Source organism: Tauraco erythrolophus, chromosome 3, assembly GCF_009769465.1.
Source record: "Tauraco erythrolophus isolate bTauEry1 chromosome 3, bTauEry1.pri, whole genome shotgun sequence".
In the NCBI taxonomy this organism is placed as follows: Eukaryota; Metazoa; Chordata; class Aves; order Musophagiformes; family Musophagidae; genus Tauraco; species Tauraco erythrolophus.
Window position 1 is genome coordinate 59,924,468 of NC_141467.1, and position 23,661 is coordinate 59,948,128.

The following is a 23,661-nucleotide window of genomic DNA, read 5'->3' on the forward strand; positions in this document are numbered from 1 at the left end:
GATATGGATTAATATTTAATGAGTTAAAACAGCTTTAATCAAAAAATAACACATTTGATTACATTCCCTATTTGTTGTCAAACTGATAGGTAAAGATGCATTTTAAAAAGCAGTTGAGGGAAAAAAAAGACAAAATTTTAAAAAAGAAAATGGACTAAGTTGCCAGCACCTAACAAGCAAGAGACAATGCTCAGCTGAACAGAGCTCTTCAGGTTCATTTCAATGAAAACTGTTTCCCAAGTTCTTGGGAGGCAGCTGTTCAGTTTTTCTTGAACAAGATAGGATTAAAAATTTCGCGTCTTCTGAAAAGACTGCACTGGTCTCCAGTCTTCCAGATCAAAGAAGATTAAAAACCCCCGGAAGTTCCAATTCATTACATCCTTCCTTACAGCGACCACAATTGCTGGTCAGCTTACCCTACCCATCTTGTAATTTTCCCCTAACTGCTAACAAAATAAGGCTGCATCAAGAGGGAGTTTCGATAGGAAGTGTGACTCACTAGTCACTCACCATCCCTGTTATTCTTAGCTCAAAGTTTTCCTTATTTATTTTGACCTAGATAGTTGCTCTGTTGAAAGTGAAAACAATCTCAATATTTAGAAAAAAAACACAACCCAAGAAACTGTTTCTTGAGCATATAGCTCAAGCATAGCTTCTGGGCTCTCCAGAAGAAACTAACTCTCCACCAGTATTTCTAAAGTAGCGCTGGGCCCAAAACAGCATTCCTGTGTCATGAGCAACATCTCGTCTTCCAACCTTTGTAAAATCCAAAATTTAGCAAGAAGGTGTATTACACTATTTCTGAAATTCAAGAATAGCCTTTATTAAAAAGTTAATGACCTAACTATGAACAAACTGGTATCTGAATTTCCAAATAACCAAAAATACTTGCACAGAAACACAGAAATTCAAGCAATCAGAAACCACCAAAAAAACCATTTTATTGCAACAATGTCCCCATCATCAACTGAGATGGCAAAAAATTTTAATTCATTTTGCATTTCTACCTTTTTATTTATGTAAATATAAATTCAAGAGTGTAAAATAAATCCACATACAAAACACAGAAGAAACATTCTTTCAGTGACTCCAAAAAAAACTTACATACTGAAGAATCGTAACAAGTCATCCGCTGTCCATTATTCCAAGTATACAGGTGTGAAAGAACGCAGAAATTTATTCTCCAAAAGCATCCTGAATAAAGTCCTTAATGTATTTAAGTAATGTTTAGTAATCTCATACTCTTGAGCTTATGGATGTAGATTCCAAGAAAAGGAGAGACAAAAACCATCTCAAACTTCAGATTATTTAAACTCCATCTAAAATAATCCATTAAAACAAGATTACGTTCAATTCTTACAGCTGAAGCATCACAATTACTTTATTAGTATCATTATTTTGGAAAACTATGTCTCACTAGTTTTTCCTGCTTTTAAAATAAAGTCAGAATATTTATTTCAAATAGTTTTGTTTACTTATACTGTAAATATATCGCGGAAAGTTAACTCCACATGCTGGTACAACAGGCCTTCATGAAGTTCCACTTAAACATTACTATGATGTACCTTAAAAACCAGGGACTACAGCATGAAATGCACCATAAGGAGTCAGTGTCCTGGGATTATCTATTATCTTCGTTTTCAGATGCATCAAAATGCTTAGGTATTTTGAATTCAGTATTGGACTGTTAGACCACATGAATATTGGCTGGTTATAAATACTGGGACTAGGAACGTGTACTGTTTTATAAAGATGCGATTAGTTTGTCTTATTGTTATTACACACAAAAAAATTGTTACCAGTATTATAAAACGTATTGTGAAGGATATTTCAAGAGGAATGTTTTTCACTGGGTCCAACAGGCAGGTGTTTCCAATGGTTGTAGCTTTTAATGCATGTCATGCCAAGTTCTTAATCAACAGTGTTTTACCTCATGGTTATGTTGAAACAGAATGAAGAAATTAAGATGGTAAAAGTAAATGAAGTTAAAAATGAGAAATGCAAGTATCTTCACAACTAGAAGAGGAAAAATCACAGAAGGATTTCAATCAGCACTATTGTGGGTCCCCACAGTTGCACTGCTACTCTTAGGTTTCCAAAAGATGCATATGTTTTTTATAAATATTTTTGTGCTAAGAGCCATGCTCAGAAAAAAAAATATAGGCTAGCACAAGTCTACTTTCTTGGAGATGCAAGTTAAGTATAAAATTCACTTACTAAAGTGCATTTGCTGAACAAATTCTAACTTCTACTATTATAGCTATCTCAATAAGCAAGACAAACTAAACTTTGTTGAAATTCTACCTCTACTTAAAAGCAGTAAATATAGATGACTGAAATCTAAATTACAATCTTGTATTACCAAACATTTTGACTCAATGCTGTGAGCGGCAGAAATAAACAAAATGTGTCTTAAACTTCCCACAAATAAGGAAGTGCCTCTAGTTAGAAATACTGAAAGTGTAGAATGGAGTTAAATATAAGCAGAGCTGAAGTAAGCATTGCTTTGCTCCTTATTCAATATGATGTTTCTTTAAGGCTCTGAGAAAAGCTGTTATTTATCTCAAGATCTTTTGGCAAAAGATAAAAATGCAGAAGCAGCAGGGTCATCGGACATTTTAGAACTTGTGTTTTCATATTTCGTTAAAGCCAGCTTATTCAGTGTCTTTATACGTTTATTGCACTTGTGTTGTTGGAATACATCTATACCAACATAGTAATAATGATTGCAACAAAGCCATAGTAAAATAAACTTTTAAAGGGTCCGATTCTGACATGAGAGGATAAGCGTCTGCATGTTTAAAATGTTCCCCTAATAATAATAAATACAGACAAACTGCTCATCAAGTCAGATGCACATGTTTAACAATTATTTAGCATATATAAAACTTCACTCATCCTTTTATCAATACAAATCTGTTAGGGATCAAAAAAGACTTACCATGCAAAATATTGATTAGAGTTGCATAATGGAATATATATTTCTATCAGAGTTAAAACTGCACTTTCAAAATTTAAAGAAAAATAGATTTTTAAAAAGGGATTCTACTGTTGAATGCAAGTCTTCCTTGTAGCAAAGACAAGATAGAGACAAGTTACGATTTATCGCTGTACTTCAGTCTTGATGAAAGACTAATAATAATTTGTCCACCTACTTCTTAGTAAATGCTACATTTTCAAGAATAAAGGAACTATCAGTAGGCATTATTTCTACTTAAAACAAGTTATTTCTCTCTGTAATAGGTCAAGTATGCTTTTAAAGATTCAGGTAATGGTAGACTCATAATTTTCTCTCTCAACAGATTTCGAGGAGGCTCTTCTGGCTTCAAGACCTCATTGTGATCTTTGTCTTCCTCCTCTTTGTTATCATCTTCCATTCTTTCATCTTCTTCACTATCTAGAGGCTGAGGAATAAGCTGATTACCAACAAACACATAGGTGTTAATCCTGCGTCTACGACATCTCCTGCGTTTTCGTTTTGGAGGAGCCTTCTGAGCAATACCCTTGGCTTTCATCTCCTCATTTATGAAGTTTCTAAGGGTGCGCCTGATGTATATTCGAGCTAGATCCTGGAGATTCCTAACAGCACACGGAGCTAAAATGAAAGAAAAGTAAGTTATACTAAGTGAAATTTCCCTCTAGCAAGGCAGTAAGACTAATGTTCAAGAACAACTGAAATTTTAGTACATGACAATATGCAAATGAAACAAGGGTAGATAGAGTCACCTTGACAAACCCTGTGTCACAGTCTAAGATATTAAGAGGTCTTTTGACAGATGTGCAAAAGAAGTAGAAAGCATGAACAGATTATTAAAATAAATTTAAGAAAGCATACAACAAAAACTGTCACCTTTTAGCACCTGGCAAGTCTTGAGATCTACTGTTGGCACCGTTTTAAGATGCTGCTGCTGGGAAACAATTTTACCTCTATGTCACATTTGTTTAGGCAAGTGCCTTTCTTCTGCCTCCCTCTTCTACTCACTATGTTTTTCCCTACTTCCTACTCAATCCAATTGATGAGGAAGGGCCATGTCAACTTCACAGCTGACCAACCAGGTAAGTCACCCATATCTTTGCAGCAGAAGAGGAATCAAAATTACTGAAGTCCTGAAGAAAAAAAAAGCAAGTAACAAAAAAACAAAAGCCACATATTTTCCAATGACAGACAGGCAGGTGATGACTAGTATTGCTGGGCAGGTGGATGCCTGCCCTAGATGAGCTACAGCTGGCTAATTCCAAGGAAAATAAAACTAAAAAAAAGCAGACCAACCAGAAGTGCAGCCTGTTCAACTTTCTTGCTAATAGTTTTTATTCCTATACAGAGTAGCATAAAATTAATGGGGATTACAGCAAATAAGAAGTTAGTGAAGAAATAATTTTAAAATTACACTTCCAAAACCACACTGAGTGTTTTTTAAGCCGAATATATTTCAAACAAAATCTATTGTTTCATACACTGGCTTCAGTTGCATGCTAGTTCCTCATATTTGAGACAGAAAGGATGTTACCCCAACATAAAAAAAAAAAAGCAGTCTCATTTGCTTAATATAAAATCCACTCAAGAACATAGCCCTACCTAACCATCCAAAACACATTTACAAGATCAAGGTAAAGAAGCCACAATCGCAGATTGCATGCAAATCATAGTAAACGCAAGCACAAGGTATATAAAGTTCAAGTAATGGACTAGCAGGCATTTGGCACATATACAGAACTGTGTAAGAGAGACTTCATAAAGTCAGAAGAAAAAAAAAGTATTTCTTTCAAAAGAAGATGGAATAAAATTTTGAAACACTGTGTCCTGAAAAAGGTGTAAAACCAGTAAGCTCTCAGCTTTCTTATCCTGTAAGATAACATAAAACAATCATTAATTTTAGTGCTAGTTATGATTGATTATATTCCACTTGATTTTGAGGACAACAGCATCTAAAACATATGAAAACAAAGTAAGCTTCTCAGTCACATCGCACATCATAAGTTGTAATTGGTAACTACCAAAACCTCATTCTACATAAAGGAAGCCAAGGTCTAAAGCTCTTGCACATCTGTTCAGAAATCCCAGACACACATAGAGATAGCAAAGAATATAAGCTTCTAGAAAGTTTCAGACTTGCTGTATTTTTTTAAAAAAAAGAAACGCTTGATAGGTAGGAAGGATAGTTATGAAGTCCTACAGTAAGACAGTCAGAAAGCTTTTCTATGCAGGTGATATAAAATCTGTTTGAATACAGAACTACTCAGGAGGACACCTAGGGAAGACTTCAAATAACAGAAGCAGCCTTAAGTTCCAGTGATATTCATGGATTTAAGCCAAACTGACCAAGAAATACAACTTACTTTTGTTTTGATTATTGATCTTTTCAAACTTGCTTGATATTTAAAAATTACATCTGAGGCTAGCCGAACTTAAAAATATATTAAAATTTAACTGAATCCAAGAAAGTTCATCTTTTCTCCTTCATTACAATTAAATGAAAAAGAAAATTAAGCTTCAATAAAAGTCTGTCATTGTGGCTTATCAGTGCTGTACTGGGCTCATGATCAGAGTTTTTAGTATACACCGTAGGCTGTGGGTCAACGCAAGTTCACTTCCCACACTATGTCAAGCATGAAGCTATGCAACCAACCACGTTAACATCCTGCTCAAACATAAAACTGTTGAGATGCAGAATATTTACCAATGCTAGTGCTGCCTGCCCTTTATCACATAGTTTACAGTCTACCCAAAGATAGAGTCTGTCCTTGCTTGCAACATGCCACACAGGTGTAACCTCTCTGATGCTGAATAAGACATCTTACATCATTTACAGATTACATGAAAATCTGGATGCGGTTTACTGCCAATCTGTCTTAGCTTCTCTCCTAAAAGCATTAATCAAACTATTCACATTAAAGATATTTTCTTTTAAATGAGAGGAATACGATGCAATTTTTTGATTGTTTAATGTCCATTTCTTTTCAATTATCTAGCAGCAGTGAACTGTGTCCTGTAAGTCTGTAAAATGATCCTTCTAGCAACACCTCTGTAGTTTTCCATGAGAGAAAGATTCTAATTTGAGACTCATTGGCTGACAGATATTTTACTAAGCTCTATGTAAATATAAGAGTTATAACTGTAGTCTATATATATCTCATTACATACGTGTCAGAAGGCACTCAAGGGTTGTCGAAAGTACGGCACAGACTCCATGTTTACTTTGTCATGACATCTGCAATTTCTGGCTAAAGTTTACAGAAGCATATAGTGCTTACTAGACTACTCTGAACTTTTAAGATAATTTACAGGTGTGTAGATTTGAAGCAAATAGACAACATTACTAAAAAATTGTAGCTAATTCCTGTTTTAATCTCTTGAGCTTCAGATCACTACTTTTTACACACTTTTTTTGTAAGCTTCATGATAAAACTAGACCAGCCCAAGCAGTGGAGAGCAGCATATCTTAGTGATTTCATTTTACAGTGCAACTTCAAGACCCTAATGTGATTTTGGTTTTGTTTTTCTTTTAAATAGTGCCAATTTAGTGGCACATTTATGTGTTTTCTCTTCTCACTACAGGAAACACCTTTATTGTACTACGGTTCAGTTCAAAGCGCTACTGGTCTGCACTATTTTAATTCTGAAAATTCAGGAATGGTAGTTAAGAGAACACTTGAAAATTCTCCTCTATCTTACAGGCAATTAGACTGTATAAAATCATAGTAAGATCAGAAAGTTTGACAAGCCACCTCTGTATTTCATTGTTAGTCATGATACAGTCTATTACGGTCTATGTCTAAAGCAAAGAACAGAGGAAAACAAATCATCTTGTATTAACGTCCTAGAACCTATGCTAAGACACAGAGAACAGTGAGGTGATCTGAGACAGCTAGCATGGCTTCATCAAGGGTAAGTCCTGCCTGACCAACCTAGTGGCCTTCTATGATGAAGCAACCACATCAGTGGACAAGGAAAGAGCTAGGGATGACATCTATCTGGACTTCTGCAAGGCCTTTGACACAGTCCCTCACAACATCCTTCTCTAAATTGGAGAGACAGAATTTAACAGGTGGACTGTTTGGTGGATCAAGAATTGTCTGGATGGTCGCATCAGCGAGTAGTGGTCAACAGCTCCATGTCTAAATGGAGATCAGCGACGAGTGGTGTCCCTCATGAGTCCATACTGGGACTACTACTGTTTAATGTTTTCAACAGTGCAACAGACAGTGGGATCAAGTGCACTCTCAGGAAGTTTGCAGACACCACCAAGCTGGAGTGGTGTGGCTGACACACCTGCAGGACAGGATACCATCCAGCGGGACCTTGAAACACTCAAGATGTGGGCCCATGTGAACCTCATGAGTTTCAATGAAGTCAAGTGCAAGGTCGTGCACATGGGTCAAGGCAACCCCTGGTATCAAGACAGACTGGGGGATGAACACCTGGAAGTGTTCGAGGCCAGGGTGGATGAGGCTTTGGGCAACCTAGTGTAGTGGAAAATTTCTCTGCCCATGGCAGGGGGGTTGGAACTAGATGATCTTTAAGGTCCCTCCCAACCCGAACCATTCTATGATTCTATGACGGGACTGAGAGCAGCCCTGCAGGAACTTGGGGGTACTGGTGGATGAAAAACTGGACATGACCTGGCAAAGTGTGCTTGTAGCACAGCAGGCCAACCATATCCTGGGCTGCATCCAAAGAAGCATTGCCAGCAGGTCGAGGGAGGTGATTCTGCCTCTCTGCTCTGGTGAGACCCCACCTGGAGGACTGCATCCAGCTCCAAGGTCCTCAGCACAGGAAAGACATGGATGGAGCTGTTGGAGCGAGTCCAGAGGAGGGCCACCAAAATGATCAGAGGGATGGAACATCTCTCCTCTGAGGAAAGGCTTAGAGAGTTGTCCTGGTTTCAGCTGGGACACAGTTAGGTCTTCTTTTTAGCAGCTAGAAGAGCTCCGTGTTTTGGTTTTACTCAGAGGCTCATTCTGAGAAGAACGCTGTCAGCACACAGATGTTTATACTTGGCACTGAGGTCTCGAGGGCTTTTCAGCTGCCGTGTTCTTGCCAGTGTGCAGGAGCACAACAGGATAGGGGGGAGTATGGCTGGGACAAAGGCTGGATGATCATCTAGTCGGTTGGAGCTAAATGATCTTTAAGGTTCCTTCCAACCCAAACCATTCTATGATTCGATGATTTATGCTTCGAACAAAAAAATTAAAGGTAACTATAAATAAGAAACTACATTTGGCAAGCTCACACACACTCAAAATTAATAACCAGATCAACGGTTACAGGTGATGCAACCTGATAGGATGTCCTGGACTCCTGAAGAGTTTCTACCTGTTTCACATTTTAAAACTATGCATGGAAAAAAAAAATATGTGAAAAGGACAGGGAGATTAGTTCCCTTTGTTTTGTTGTATTAACATATAACCAAAGAAAAGCTGTCATTATCTTCTAAGCTCTCTGTTGGGTTTATTTAATTTCCCACATGTTACTGAAGCATTATGTTATTACTCTACTCCTCACCTTGACAACCAATGACAGAAAATTTCAACTCTATACACTTTCTCTATCACTTTTTTCCCCTTCTGCTTATCATGCTATCTTATCATCTTGGAAACAGACATACTTTCAGAGACTTTCTAAATACCTTTACTAACCTAATTCAAAGCATTGCAGCTAAAAAGCCAACTCCAATGACTACTAAAAGCAGCTAGGCATGTCTATGTAAGTTGCAGACAGATACAAGCACACTCAGTTATTAACATCCTACAGTTCCATATCTGCAATTTAGACTTGTTCCTTCCATTTCAGTGTGAAAAGAAGAAATATTTTTCTCTGGGACATCACTAGAAAGTTAGCACCCCTGACAGACCTAGTATTAGCTTCCTATTTTATCTATATCTCATGAGAAAGACAGAAGCTGACCCTAAAATGAAAAGAACTCTGGAAAAATAAGCTGGTGGAAACACCGTACCATTTTAATTCAGGACATTAATTTTCAGCAACACAGAACATGTGCCAAGAGCACAAAAACATATCGGTGAGCTACTGCTTTGCTAAACTATGTTCCTGTTCTGTCATATTATGTCTGCATAGCATAGTCTCCCCCCATCCAGACCACTACCAGCAGGCACTGTAACAACCCACCAAGCCAAAGGGAGCGAGCATAGATGACACTTACGCAGTCCCACAGTGTCGTGTTTGCCGTTGTCATTTCTGTTTGGTTGCACTAGTGGAGCAAATGAAACAGCAAGGATATTTTTACTTTCCCACGTGTTCTGTCCCGTTCTCAAGATTTGTGTTAGCTGCAGAAAACCAAAACAAATCAGCAGTTACAGTTTTATCATACTCAATACTATTCACATTGGTCCTCAATCACAATGCTATTTTGATTTGCTTCAATGTTAATTTATAAAGGCTGTTTTATGAACAGAAAGGACTTTCATATCGCTTATTACTTGGTCACTAGAGTACTGAGTAAGGTTCTTTGGCAATGGGAAAAGATGAAGCTGGAAAATTTAAGGCCAAAGGTAAGTTTTGCCTTGTCTGATTTTTCCAAAAGATCACAGAATACTTTAGAGATCGGAAGCGACCTCTGGAGTCCTACCTCCTGCTTGAACAAGACCAACTTCAAAGTTAAATCAGACAACTCAGAAGCTTTCCTGATGAATTTCAAAAAATATCTACTCAGACTGAGATTCCCCAAACTGTCTAGGTCATCTGCTGACAACACAATCTAGTGTTGTCACTGTCATTATGAAAAACTGGTTTCCCTATATGCAGGCAGAATGCCCCATTGCTCCCATTTGTAACATTTTCCTTTCAGTTTGCTGTGCACTTGCAGGGAGAACTGGGCTCCCGTCTACTATGTAAATTCTCCACTCCTTTAGGAAGCCAAGTCAGGAATTAAATGTTCTCTTAACTGTTTCTTTGCAGGCTAGGTTAACCCAGATCTTTCAGCTGCTCCTTTTACTTTACATGTTCTAGCCCCCCAGCATTTGCATAAGGCAGAAGCATTCTATTTTAATTTTGCTTTCAAATCATGACTACTTTTAAGCCGGATTCCATCAATTTCAACTGACAGTATCTTAGTCCAATAAATGCTGAAAAAAGTATTTATTGAACTGAATCATGCAGGCTATGTTTAAATCACTTTGCTATTTTGAGAAAGCAGATAGATAACGTGATAGCTCTTTCTGGAAGATGAACTAACTAGCATGTTTATCAACATACATTTCAGTAATTATCTGTATTTAGGAGGACATCAACTTAAATCACATAATCTTTCTCAATTTCCCTATTAGTAAAACAGGGAAAATAATACTTACCTTTGTAAAGCCTTTTGAGATCTAAGGATGAAAAGTGATAAAAGTGCGAAGTATTATTAAAATAATACACCTGTCTGAAAAACGTTTAATCTAACATGGAAAAGCAACACTGAAAAATGGTGGAAATAATTTTTTTTTTCCTTCATTTTTTTCCTCCCTTTATAATGTCTCACTAACCACAGCTATTTCATATTTCTCCAAAATAAATTCTCTTGGCTTAGAGGGTGGTTTCTTTGTTTTGAAGTACTGACTGAAAACATCTATGTGGCACAGAGATTTCAAAGCAGTTCTGGGACTGGTATAATACACTGAAAATACTATGTATAGAGTTCTAGTTTCACTCAAGACACAGTTTTGCCACAGACTTTGTTGGAAGCGGGATCTTGATGCTTTCCTACAAGTTCAAGGGAAAAAACTTCAAGACCATTAAAAAGACTTAAGATTCGCTTAACTGCAGCAATACACTGAATCAAGATATCATTAGTTGAACATTACTTAGTCAAATACACATTTAAAAGCATTCCTTAAATTATTTATTTCTCATACTAAAAGATAAAAAGGGGAAATTGTCACTAAGTCACCTGATCTTCTATAGGCATTACTAAAATGCCTCCAACTTTCAATAAAATTTTCATGTAGTTTTCATGGTCTTTCTGGACTCCAGCTCCACAGTAAATCCGGTCATATTGATGACTGTCTGAGGCTATTTCCAAACAATTACCAACCACAAAGGCAGGCTCACAGAACTCAAATCTAAGGGGAAGAAAAAAAAAAAAGAGGGGACACATTTCAAATTAGGATTTTTAAGAAAAGACAGTCCAGATAAGACAGAAAAATATTTTTGTATCTTCCCTTATGTAATGATAAAAGATTAGCATACATACTTCAAAAGTCTGTATTATGGCAATATTACTTTGAAAATAATGGGTTTTTCTGCCACATCAGGAACCAAAGAAAAATTCTGAAGCAGTTACAATTATTTATTACACAAAACAGAAAAGAGCTCAAAGCACCACCAGACTTTCTAACTGCAAGCAAATAGATTTGTCAAAAGAAATCTTAGAAGGCATACAGTAAGAGTTCTTTAAAATAGCACATTTATCAACAGTGTGCAATATCCAGGCTGTGGAATAAATATTGAAACGGTTCATTTCCTAATAGCCCCCCTCCATTTTTAAAAAAATCAAGACTTCTGGAAGACTTGTTTTCCTCTGCCTCCCAAGTTTTCTACCTTGAACCCAATCCACTTTTCCATTAAAGTCTTTTTTTTGGGGGGAAAAGTCTGTCATTTTTTGACCATACGCAAAGCAAGAAAAAAAGAGATTAATTATCTCAGAAGTATCTGTTCTAATTTTCATCAGCAAATGAAAGTTATACAACCACTTTTAAGCGGACCTAAGCTTATAACAGAAGTTGCAAGGACTCTTAAGTGCTCTTTGTCACTGCCTAAAATACTGAAGGAAAGATGTACAGGACACTGCTTTATTGCCAAAGCTGCATATATTCTTCATTACACTGATATTTTCTGACATTATTCAAGCTTCTGAAGCACCTTACTGCTTCAGCTGTTAATGACATAACAAATGTAATTTACTTATTTGTAAAAAAATTCCTTCAGCAGATAAATTCATGTTTTCCCCAAGCACTTTAAAATTAAGGAGAGGTTACACAGTTGCACATAGAAAGGTTTTACTTAACATATTTTTCAAAGAAAACTATAAATCCTAACACCTTGTTTTTGCATGAAATAGTTCATCAGCTTCATCTGGCAGCACTAAAATCCAATGCACCTCAAACTTCATCCAGAATGAGTTTTTCTAAAAACTTATTCAAATATATGTAGCCATTTTATAAACTTGACAACCGACTGTCATTGGAAAATAATTTCTTTTTACTTGGCTAGCAGTAACAAATCCCAGTACAACACCTGACAACATTTAAATCGTGTTTCTTGGGTTGCAGTGAAGCTTGGCAGCTTTCACTGCTTAGGGATGCTGCCTGCAAGGCTTGGCTGACCTTCCTATCTACAGCACTGGCATTAACAAATCAAAATTCTATTAAACTGAAGTTTTTGCCTGATGTATATTTCTTCCTCAAGATAGGATGCTTGATTTTGAAAATAATGCAATGCTTCCTTCCTTTTACTAGTCACAGACAGACGCTAGAATCCTTTACCAACTACTACATAGCGCTCTCATGCTATATGTGGCCAACAGTCCATAATATTGTTTCCTCATCCAACTCCAGAGGAAAAAACGAAAGCTACAAACAACACTGGCAGATTAAAAAGAAAAAAGGTAGTGGGAGAGGGAGGGGGAGCGACGAACTGCCTTGTTGCACATAACTGAACAGCTAGCCCAGCTTGAACTGTGGTTGAAGAAACTTCAGATTAACACAGGTTAAATGCTGGGAAGAAACTTAAGTCCAAGGCACTGATAACTTCACTGAAGAAGCCACCTCGTTTCATAAGCACTTGGACTATCATGTATTTTTCTCCATTCGGTGAAGGTCAATCAGGCGGTTCATGCTGTAGTTTTAATTTCAGGTTGCCTACAGTTTAAGTCAAGCATCACCACATCCATTTAATTTGAAAGTTTGAGCAAAGTATCTTTGTAGGCTTCAAAAGTACAAGAGGAAGGAGGGAGGAGGGGCAGAGGGAGAGAGAGAATACAGTAATTTTCTAAAACGCAATTTTAAATCTTGAGAGAGTCCCTGGTTAGTTTCAGAAAAATGAAGATAGCCTGCCTGCCTAACCTGGCAACTTTCACAACTTCTTTGGATCTTCTCAGAACGCTCCTCTAAAAGCTGGCAAGCTCATGATGATATTCCTAAATTGCTTCCTCTACTAGAAACCACCCTAAAGCTCATGAAGTCACTCATCACACCCTCTTAAAACAAGCAGGAACACCACATCCTCCAAGGAAGCAAAAATACAAGACAAAACAAAAACCCACAAAACATTCCTCAGACTCAAAACACTCTATACACGAGCTGTGGAATAAAATCCACAGTGGTCTCTACAAATACAGTAAAAGCTGAACAGAATTTCTCATTTAGCTCCACAGCTTGCAACCAGAAGGGCATAAAGCACAAATGAAGACACAGATGCAACTTTCTATTACACTGATAAGAATGAGATGGGCTACGCACTAGAGACAAACTATTGTCTACAGGCACTTTAACTTGGAACACAGTCCAGCCAATTTATTAGCACCGTTTTGTGGAGACATGAGGCTTATGACCAAAACAGCCAGTTACTTGTTAGTCCCTTTACTTCAAGAAAATACCTTCCCCCACATCACTTCAGCTAGATTGAACTCAATTTGTCAACAGCAGGAGCTTCCTAAACAACTAGTTTCCCACAGCAAATCCCAACACTGTATAGGCTAGGGTATACATGTAATTCCTGAACACATCTCTTCCATCCGTATCAAATGAAAAAACAAGGGGGTCTACTCAGCTAACCTGCCCATGCAAATGCAATGGTAACACCCAGCTGGCCTGCACTGGTATGTTGATGCCCACTCAAACATAGGCAGTTCAAGAACTGCTGTATGTAGCTTCCTGTTACCCAGAAAGCTAAAATAAAGTAGGTAGAGGAAATGGAAGGAAAAGGTTATAAACAGCGTCTGGTCACCACAAGATGCGAGTTCAAAAGACAACCCTCTCCATTCATGCTGCCCACAGAACCAACTGCTTCATGTGTTACGGTATGAACACTGACAAAATACCAGAAATAAAGGCATACAGAGGTCATGCTTCGTAGAGTATTATGGACTTATCTAACCTAGTTAAGTTGTATAATAGTCAACCTTACTCCTCTACACTCCCATGTAAACCTCACTAGTGATGCAGAAAGACTCTTTCCTCGCTCCTTGAATCTTCAGCTGATTATTTTCAGAAAAAGATACACACACCTCTGAATAAGAAAGAACCAAAAAATGCATGTATCATTTTCTTGTATTTATATAATCCAGCAATTTGTGATGACCTTTCAGTAAAGACTAAAGAATAATTTAGAGAATTTGTGTTACTACCTTGCCCAAATAATTTTCAAAATAATCAAAGGTTCAATTTTACTGGAGAATAAGAGACTCTAGTATAAAAGACTCCATCATTTGATCAGAAAATGACCTAAAACTTAAAATACAAAGGTTCTGCAAATACAAAGGAGTGATTTTAAGAATATCAGCCAACAGCATCACAAGCTTGTTAGTCTTACAGTCTGAAAGTAGCATCAATCACACTTTTTTGACCTAATCAAACTTAGATTCTTTTAGTCTGTCACTATATTCAACAAGTTGATTTTATTCCTACAGCTTTTGGGATACCAAAACAGAGCAGATATTCAATTTCCTTCTGTGTTACACTGGCTATCTTTTATTAGATTAATAACATTGCTGAAAATAAATGGTTTATTGCTTTAACATGCAGTATTGACAATCACATAAGCTACCTATCAAGATGAGGCAGTATATCAATCATTTTTTTCTTAGTTCCATTTCAACTCAGTAACTAAGAAGTGCTAAGTGTTATTTACCATTCACTCACCTCTATCAAACAGCCAGGGTGGCCTTACAAACAATTATATAGGTAACATGAAAAAATCCTCTTATGTTATTTAATACATCAGATGCCAAAAAAAGGGCAAAAATAAAGTTCTGGAACAATCTGCAGAAGTTTTAATCACATTAGGTTCTTCAGTTGAACTTGGTATCTTGATTACAAGAGAACCAACAGCCAACAGAACAGAAATTAGAGTTCCCTTTACAGGTAATGTAGCAACAGAAAATTCCTGTTTAAACAGGCGCTTGCCATACGATAAATTTAAGCACACACAGATCACATTTAGCAATGGCCCAAGATAATCACGCAGTTTCAAGCACAAAAAACATCTGTTGACCTGATTCTGCCCTTCCATCTTTTGCATTTTTGTAATCTATCCCTCAAGAATGGGTGTTCCAAGTTCATCCTCAACACAGCAACAGTACTTTTCTTCCAGCTCAACGTAAAAAAATTTCTGCAGAATTTAAAATGCATTTCTGTCTTTGCTGCAGCAACTTAAGAAAATTATCAAGTAACAGACTGTTACTGTCTATGTTCTTTTAAGTAAGATTCCCCACAGATATCAACACAATGAAGTATCACTATTGTAATAAAACGAATATCCATTTAGAAACCATTTGTAGCAAAGAACTAAGATTAAAGTTTGTTGCTCTTGTATCCATATCCACCAATCTAGTATATGTGTGATAGCAAGATATTAATTAAAAAAGACAGCATAGTATAATAACCTACCCTAATAGTAGGGTTTTTTTTACAAGGGGATTCATTGGTTGGTCCTACCATAACACTCACCCACAGAGCCTACCCTTCAACTATTTTCAACTCTGAAGATGTACACGATGCTTCTTGGGCTAAGCTTCTATCTATTCAACCTTCACGAATGCAGGACGCTGTCTTGACGTTTCTTGAAGATGAAACTAGGTGCCAGTAGGCATGAATTGTCTTTTTTTTAAGTGGTATATACGCTTGATTCTTTAAAAAGAATCAAGTGCAATAAAACTGGGGAGAAAAATTAAGTAATTTGAAGGAAAAACAACTTTCAATACCCAAAGGCTTAAGTTTGAAGGAAACAGTAAAACATGTTACAAGATCCTTAAAAAGCAATACTGAAGAAACCACTTAAGCTACTTACACCTGTCTTTTGCTAAAATACAAAAGTAATTAGTTCTTAAACCAGCATCACTCCAGGAACATTTTACACCTTTCAACTACTACAGTCATACCAAGATATCATTTAACAGTATACTTCTGTCTATCCCCATATTTACTAACCACACTCGTGTCTCAGCTTGCTGCTCACAGCCCTTACAGAAAGAAAATCCATTTCAATACAAATTTAGTATACTGTTTTCCCATCCACACTCATTTCCTTTAGTCAGTTAACTCAAACCCTCCAAAAAGTCTGAAATCTCATTCAGTACCATCAAGCTGCTCTAAGTATTTTCCCTCTAATAGGAAATTTATTTCAATTTAGGGCACAAAGGACTAGTCCTCAACTTTAATGATGTTTAAGGAAAAGGCTGGCAGGTTGTTACCATTTGCCATTTGAACTACAGTGACACTATATTGGAACAAAGAACTCAAAACATTGCCAGGCAAATTTCACACATAAGTCCTCATCAAAAAAACCAGAACAGTTAATTCAGTGTAATAACTCATGAAATTAGCTTTATATCGAACTTCCTTTAAACCATCAAATACTCTAATATCCAGACATTGAAATGAATCTGCAAAATGTGTAGACCGTGAAGACATATGATAAACCATAAAACTATTTTTGTTACTGTGACAAGGAAGTAACACTTACTTTGCCCCATAATAATATATTGCTGTCCTAATGCTAACATACTACTGACCATATTTTCAGCAAAAGGACTCTTAAAGATAGGGGAAGAAGGGAGAAAAAACAAAACAAAACAGTTCTGGCAGATTGGTTTAGAAGTTTCTTACTCTTTTCACCAACAAAGAACTGGCCTATCTTTTTAAAACACAGCTCAGCAGCTGAAAAATAAGTGTGTCCTATGGTTATTTTAAGACATAGACTGAAAAGTTACACATAGTTTTATCTAGGAAGTTCTATCTCTTTTGTCCATTTGCATTTAAAAGACAGTACTCTCAGAGCTTCTCTTATGTCAAACCCAGGAATTTCACAAATCAGTAATCTTAGTCTAATACTCCTAGAACCTGTTCAAACACTAATGCATTCACTGAAAGGAACCTTGAAGATGCTTTCAGATCATTTAGTCCATTTTTCAAGTTTTAAAGTGACATAAAACTTATCTTTGAAAACTGCAGGTGAAGGTCAATATTCACGTGGCTATGTGTGATATAACATGACACAAGAACATGCAATAGAATAATGAAATACTTTCCCATTTCTATGCCTCATTAGCCTTTCTCATTTTACTTGACTGCAAAAGTGCTTTAGAACTAGTATCAATCAGATATAAAAGCACTTCTTATATATTGCAGAAAAAGGTTTTCCCATTTGTTTCTCCACAAATGCTTCCCACATTATATATCCTGTCCGTGATGTCTATTTAAGATTAAATTACTAGCTAAGAAACTTAAAACCTTCACTTAAAACCTTCATCAGTTAATATGGGAACACAATTTTTAACGAGTGTTAATTCTTTTTCTATTAAGTCCGACAATAGCAAGGCAAGATGGCAAGTTCTTTCCACCTCTTTTTGTGTGGTCTGTTTTGTGTGGGTTGTGGGTTTTTTTGGTTGGTTGTTTTTTTCGCTTCATTATTCATTCCATCTCATCTAAGCACTTTTTCAAGCTCTCTGAACTAGTCTTTGGTTCATGTATAGATACATGTTCATGGATTGTTAGCATGTTTTGTTAAAAAGTTACACGCATCCTGCCTATTGGTATCGTTGTTGTTTGTGAGACCTTCTGCATGTATACTACAAACATTAGAATAAGCAATAAAAATATTAAATCTTTGAAAACAAAATCTACAATGACAACTTTTAAGCCCCTTGCATTCAATTACAGCAATAGTGATTTTAATCAGCATTAGAGTAACAGCCACAAGGGGCTATTCAGTAATTTTGTCATTTTTTCAGCTTCCAGGCAACGCTGTAGGGATAAGTGAGAAATCTGTATCTCTGCTTTGCTTGTATTTGTCATCTCTATTTTTGAATAAAATTGTCTGGATTCTTCTATTATATAACCTCAGCTATCATGTTCATAATTTCTGATGCTCTTCTCAGTTTTACTGAAGTGGACCAAGACACATTACTCAATTATTTCTGAAAAAAAAAAAAAAAAAAAAAGAAAAATCAAACACTAGTTCTTAAAAATACTTACAACTAATTTCACTCTCCCTTCAACACTGGTTTACAAAACTTAAAATTCGTTATGTACTATATATAAACTTTGGTGGTAAAATGAAGAATTATATTGAAGGAATACTTATATATATATTTTGAAGGAATACTTATATATATATTTTGAAGGAATACTTATATATATATTTTGAAGGAATACTTATATATATATTTTGAAGGAATACTTATATATATATTTTGAAGGAATACTTATATATATATAGAAGGAATATTTATATTGAAGGAATATCAGTTCCACAGTGAATTTTAAGAAAGGTGGACAGGAATAGGAAGGCGAGAAAAAATTTCTGTCACTTCAGTTAATTGTCAGGGCCCCAGTGCATCCATGGATAGAAGTCTGGAAAACAACTTACCTGTTGTAAGAGTATTTGCTTTCTTTTTTTTACTGAAGCAGAAAAATTGTTTTATAGGTTGAAACGCTCATATTGTATACTGTGGGTTTTTGTGAAGCAACAGATTTTATAGGAACCATGCACCTTGCATTGTCATCGCTTGCTTTAATGTAACAAGTGTTTTAAATACTATCAAAACTTGTAGCAATGAGAGATTTTCAAAGACATACAGTGTCCATCATAGGATTTATTTATGTCTAGAAGATATTTTCTGTGGTTCTGAGAGGGCTAGAATATGTATCTCTGCAACTATCAAGTACTTTAAAAATGCAGGTTTAGTTCCTTCCTAGATAAGAGTAGATTCAAATGTCATTTTTGGAGCCTTCTGGCTTATGAGGTGTAGGATTAGAAATAGTACTTCTCTTTAGTATCTCTAAGTAAAAAGGGATATTGTAAAAGCCTATTTTCCTTTCCTTTTTTCAAACATATCCTCTGGCATCAAAGAATCCCACTGGACTTCTTGTAGTCCACGCATTGTTCTGGTTAAACTAAACCTCAATAAGAATTCATTCACCACTAAAAAAACCCATCATTTATACTATTAGAAACTAAGACTAAGTTATTAGTATGATTTAAACTGAGAAAGACAAAGGTGAGTTTTGGAGACAGTTTGCTTTTCCTGCTTAGATTTTTTTACTGCAATCATAAATCAGCTGCACAGGCAGGAAAGAGCTTTGTTTTCTTTGTGCGTGTACAACTTTGTTTCAAATCTGCTTTAATGAAAAGAAAGGGAGCCTTCAGAGTCCCAGCAGGAACCCTGAATTTCAATGAAGACAAATATACTGTTGGAAGACAAAACTTACTATTTTCAGTGCCAACACAACCTACTACAGGACTTCAGGAAGAAGTTTCACCCATAACAGTTATTGCAGAAGTAGTACTAGCGTTCTTGTCACTTACCATTGAAGTGGTTTCTTTTGATCCTGAGAAGGGTTGGTGATTTTCTTTCACAGCAGGGACTTCACCAGCTTACCCAGGTTTGGTTTTTGATAGGGTGCTAGAAGATGGGCAACCTAGCCTTGCTCTGTGGCTCCCTCTCCGAGCTGGATATTCTAGGTCTAGAAGTTGACTGGGAGCAGAAAAGACAACACATTCCCCTTCAATAAACAGACGAAGCGGGGCCTAGAACTTGCACATACGTGTTTTAGATAGAACCTTCTTATGGGATGATTTTTTCCCTTTAATTGGCATGCATTCCCTGAAGGTTTCAAGAACAAAAGAGTCTTACACATATTTCAGATTCAGGCAACTTTCTTTACTCTATACCTAAAATCTTTGCACCTCAACCACGATGACGCTTTCAGAGTCTTTCAGATGGCACTTCTCCTTTGCTTCTACTGGCAAACATATGTTAGCAAGTAAAATCAAGGCAGCATTTTACCTCTTAGAATGAGCAACTCCACCTCAATTCAGAGAAAAACTATTTCTATAGATTGGTGGGATATGGATACAGATACAAGAGACTACTCGAATTATTTGTCTTTCTGAAAGAGCTATCTGAAAAGCTTTTTCTCAGATCAACAGTTCAAGAGGCCAACACTGAGAAAAGCCCAGTCACCAGAGGCAGACAATCTTCCCTTTAGGCAGAAAGCGTCTCAAATCCTGGACATGCTATTTTTACATTGCTTCCAGTCTGTGATCAAGCACCTACTTCAATCATAGAAAAGTATGTTTTAATTGCATTTCAACAATATTCCTACTAGGAACCAAGGAAACAAGTTATATTATACCACTCAACATTTGATCATTCCCTCATAGAAAGGGCAAAGCAATATCTCATCTTGCTTTATCAGGCAAAAACCCACTCTAAGTCATCATGACCCAGCTCCACGCAAGTCAGATGCAAAGCCAATGGCCTATTGCTCCAAGCAAAGGAACACCACAAAGTTACAAAGCACTTATTTATGATCTAGGTTGAAGCTCTCCAAGTACCCACCCATAAGGTTAAACCCTTGGTTTTGGTTTCAAAAGGAGAGTGCTTAAAATATTCAGATCAGACTGAAGAACACTATACACTAAAGAAAGAACGCAGGGAAATGGCAATGCAAAGTTTTACAGAATTCCCCATCTGCATAACTGTTAATGCCAGGAAAATGGATCGTGGTCTCTGTTCTCCTTCTGTGCCCCATTGGGCCTCGTTAGAGTTTGCTGGCAAGTGCAAGGTGTTTTTCCCCATCACACACACACACACATTCACTCAAACAACTAACTTCATTCATACCAGTGTGGTACATAAAATCTATTTTCAAACAGTAAGGATGCCTGCTAGGTACACACCAGTGTTCAGCAGTAGAAAAACACTGCACACCTTTTTCTTGGGTGGCCTTTCATCCAAGTACGAAGCTGACCAAATCAGTAGTTAAGTTCAGATGCCAAAGCCTGCACAATTTTAGGTAAACAGCTTTCACTTACAAATGAAGATTCAGGAAAAAATAATTGAAACAAGAATCAAAACCAGAGTTACTGACCTAGAGCACATTACTCAGAGGCAGAGTAAAATTCAAGACATGCTGTATAAATTTGCTTATATATTAAAAAAAAAATATAGAAGGACCGCATCACAGAAAAATCCATGCAACATCTTCATTACGTACATTAAAACGCAGAGTATTTACAAAGAAAGCAGTTAGCCGGAATCAGCTATGCGACAAGTTATGAATCCCCCCACAAATCACAAAATCCAAACAGCCCATCAGTATCACGTCAGCTGCAGTACAGCTATTACCAAGTAGATTTTTACCAAATGCACTTTCATAGAACTGTTCTTGTTAGGTTGGTGAGGAGGGTGTTTCTGTAGCCATTGCTTAGTATTTTACTGTTGTGAGGAAAAGGTAGACTGTTAAACAGCATATGCCAAGATAATAATACACAAATTAGTTATAAAGTTTAGATCATATTCACCAACCCGCTGACTTTTTCCCTTCATTGTAATAACACTGAATAACAAAAGGTCAATTTAACGATCACTGAAAAAGAGCACACAGCATTTATGACACTGTCCTCAGAGCTGATCTTTGCTGAATTAGAGGAAAAACATATCTCCTAAAGAATATTTAGATTATTTACTACGTATGATCGTTTATTTCCTTCAAACACAGAATACATAACAGCACCAATGCCAAGTTTAGCAACTTTGGGTTTTTTTTCCTCCAGTTCTTGCATGTTTTAAAGTATAAACCCCTGTGTTCTGATATTCATTTAGATAAATATCCTAATCAGATTTTGTTTAAATGATAACATTTCTTTGCTACCCCTTCACTCAATTTCTCTTAATTTCAGTACCTAAATGCATCACCAGATAGGAAAGATACTTCAATCAAAACTCACATTCTGTATGACTGAGTACACACACCTACAGGAATGAAGGAATACAGGTATGCACAAAAATTGATTAGCTGACAGGTACATCTAACTTACAATCTAAATATTGCCACTAATGCAGTATTAGTCATGACGACGAGTGACCACATTGCTTTTTTTTAAGACAGACTATATAAAGTGTATCAAAGTTCTAGACTGAATTCATTTTTATTTGTTCTGGCTTCTGTATGTATTAACCTCAGCTAATCTAAGTGCTTGTATTAAAATTAAGACAGTAGTAGTGAAACATATGTATTTTCTCTTACATAGTTTATTCTAATAAGAGAACATAGTACTAAAATCATCAAGCTAATATCAGAAGTACAGAATTGAATTCAGATACAGGTAACGCCAGGGTAATACTTTAAACTTAACTTTATACTCTTAAGAGCCTTCTATGACTCAGACACGTAAGGAGGAAGGCCTGTGGTCAGACCAGCGCTCCCAAAGTCTGGGATATGGAAAAAGAGTGGATTGAGCTCCAGCTGACATAGCCAAGAGTGCAGCATTTCATAAAGCACATTACAACAAAGGTAAAGGCACAGAAAGATTTTCTCTGCCCACTGGAAAAGAGAAGACACATAGGACATGCAATTCTTAGGCTGCGTTTCTGGAAGCTACCTTACAATTACTTTTGGAGAACTTGCTGTCTGTAAGGAAAAAAGGCTTTACAGAGAAGAGCCCTGGCTAGAATCTTGTTTTCCCTTTCACAGAGGCAGAGAAGTCCAAGATCCAGATTCTTATGGGCCAAGTTAAAACTACTAATAAAAAAATTGTTGAGCAGGTAGAACCAGTACGGTTTGAAGCCCTGTAACCTGAAGTATACCAGTAAAAACGAGTGGTGTATGAGCATAGATGAATATTCCGAAGTCCATCTCTTCAGGTAATAAACATGAATACTATCAGATAAATTTACTCATGTCTAGATGAACAGTGGTTGATCAGAAAAAAGTTAATACTGTACACGAAAGATGATGTCCGATTATGTAATAAAAACTGACTTAACGGATACACATGACTCTAGACATGCAAAGACACCTGCATATCACATCATTCTCTTAAGTACCTATGTATGTGTGCATGTACATACATCCACGTGTGCGTGTACACATCGCCGAAGTGCAGGGAAATCAATTTTGTTAAGTAGTACACAGCAGGAATACTCCCACACTTCTAAAGCGTGCTTGCTTAAGCTTTGACTTACCTCATGAACTAGTGCCACGAACTGGAAGTTTTGTGCTTCGGTTGCGTGATGCCATTCTTCTGCCCTCCCTAAACTCGTAACCAATGACACACTGAGCTTAAAACCAAAAAAGTTGCTGCAAAGTGAAGTAGACAAATTAGATACTTACTTATCAAAGCTATCACTATATTTTATGAAGCTTTCCAATTTTTCCTTGGCGTATTCTACCACATCTGAATGAAGCTCTATTCCATGATTTATCCCAAAAGGTCCTGTAAATAAGAACAGCAGGGTGTTTTTCATTTGTTTGGTGGTTATTTTTTCGGGTTTTTTTGTTTTGTTTTTTTTTTTGTTTTGTTTTGTTTAAGCACAGCACGACCACATGGAACAGCATTGTATCTTTCATTTGTGAAATCACTAACATCACATAAAACACAGAAGTTTCCTAACACCAGCAGACAAAATTACTTCTGTATCATACATCTGCATGACC

The 23,661-nt window shown here is 36.6% G+C and overlaps 1 protein-coding gene across 3 annotated transcripts in view; it reads right to left on the minus strand.

Annotated features, from left to right (window-relative positions):
- Nucleotides 1–907: 907 nt before the first annotated feature.
- PCMTD1 (protein-L-isoaspartate (D-aspartate) O-methyltransferase domain containing 1) overlaps nt 908–23,661 on the minus strand; it is a 49,327-nt gene continuing 26,573 nt past the window's right edge. For 2 of the 3 annotated variants that reach the window (XM_086608641.1, XM_086608640.1), the window contains 4 exons: nt 23,338–23,440; nt 10,890–11,061; nt 9,162–9,285; nt 908–3,595 (listed from right to left, as the gene is read on the minus strand). In XM_086608641.1, the coding sequence (XP_086464767.1) occupies nt 3,225–3,595; nt 9,162–9,285; nt 10,890–10,943 (549 nt within the window). In that variant the 5' untranslated portion in view covers nt 10,944–11,061; nt 23,338–23,440 and the 3' untranslated portion in view covers nt 908–3,224. Of the gene's footprint in view, nt 3,596–9,161; nt 9,286–10,308; nt 10,330–10,889; nt 11,062–23,337; nt 23,441–23,661 lie in introns of all 3 variants that reach the window. The other variant, XM_086608639.1, reaches the window with a different exon arrangement.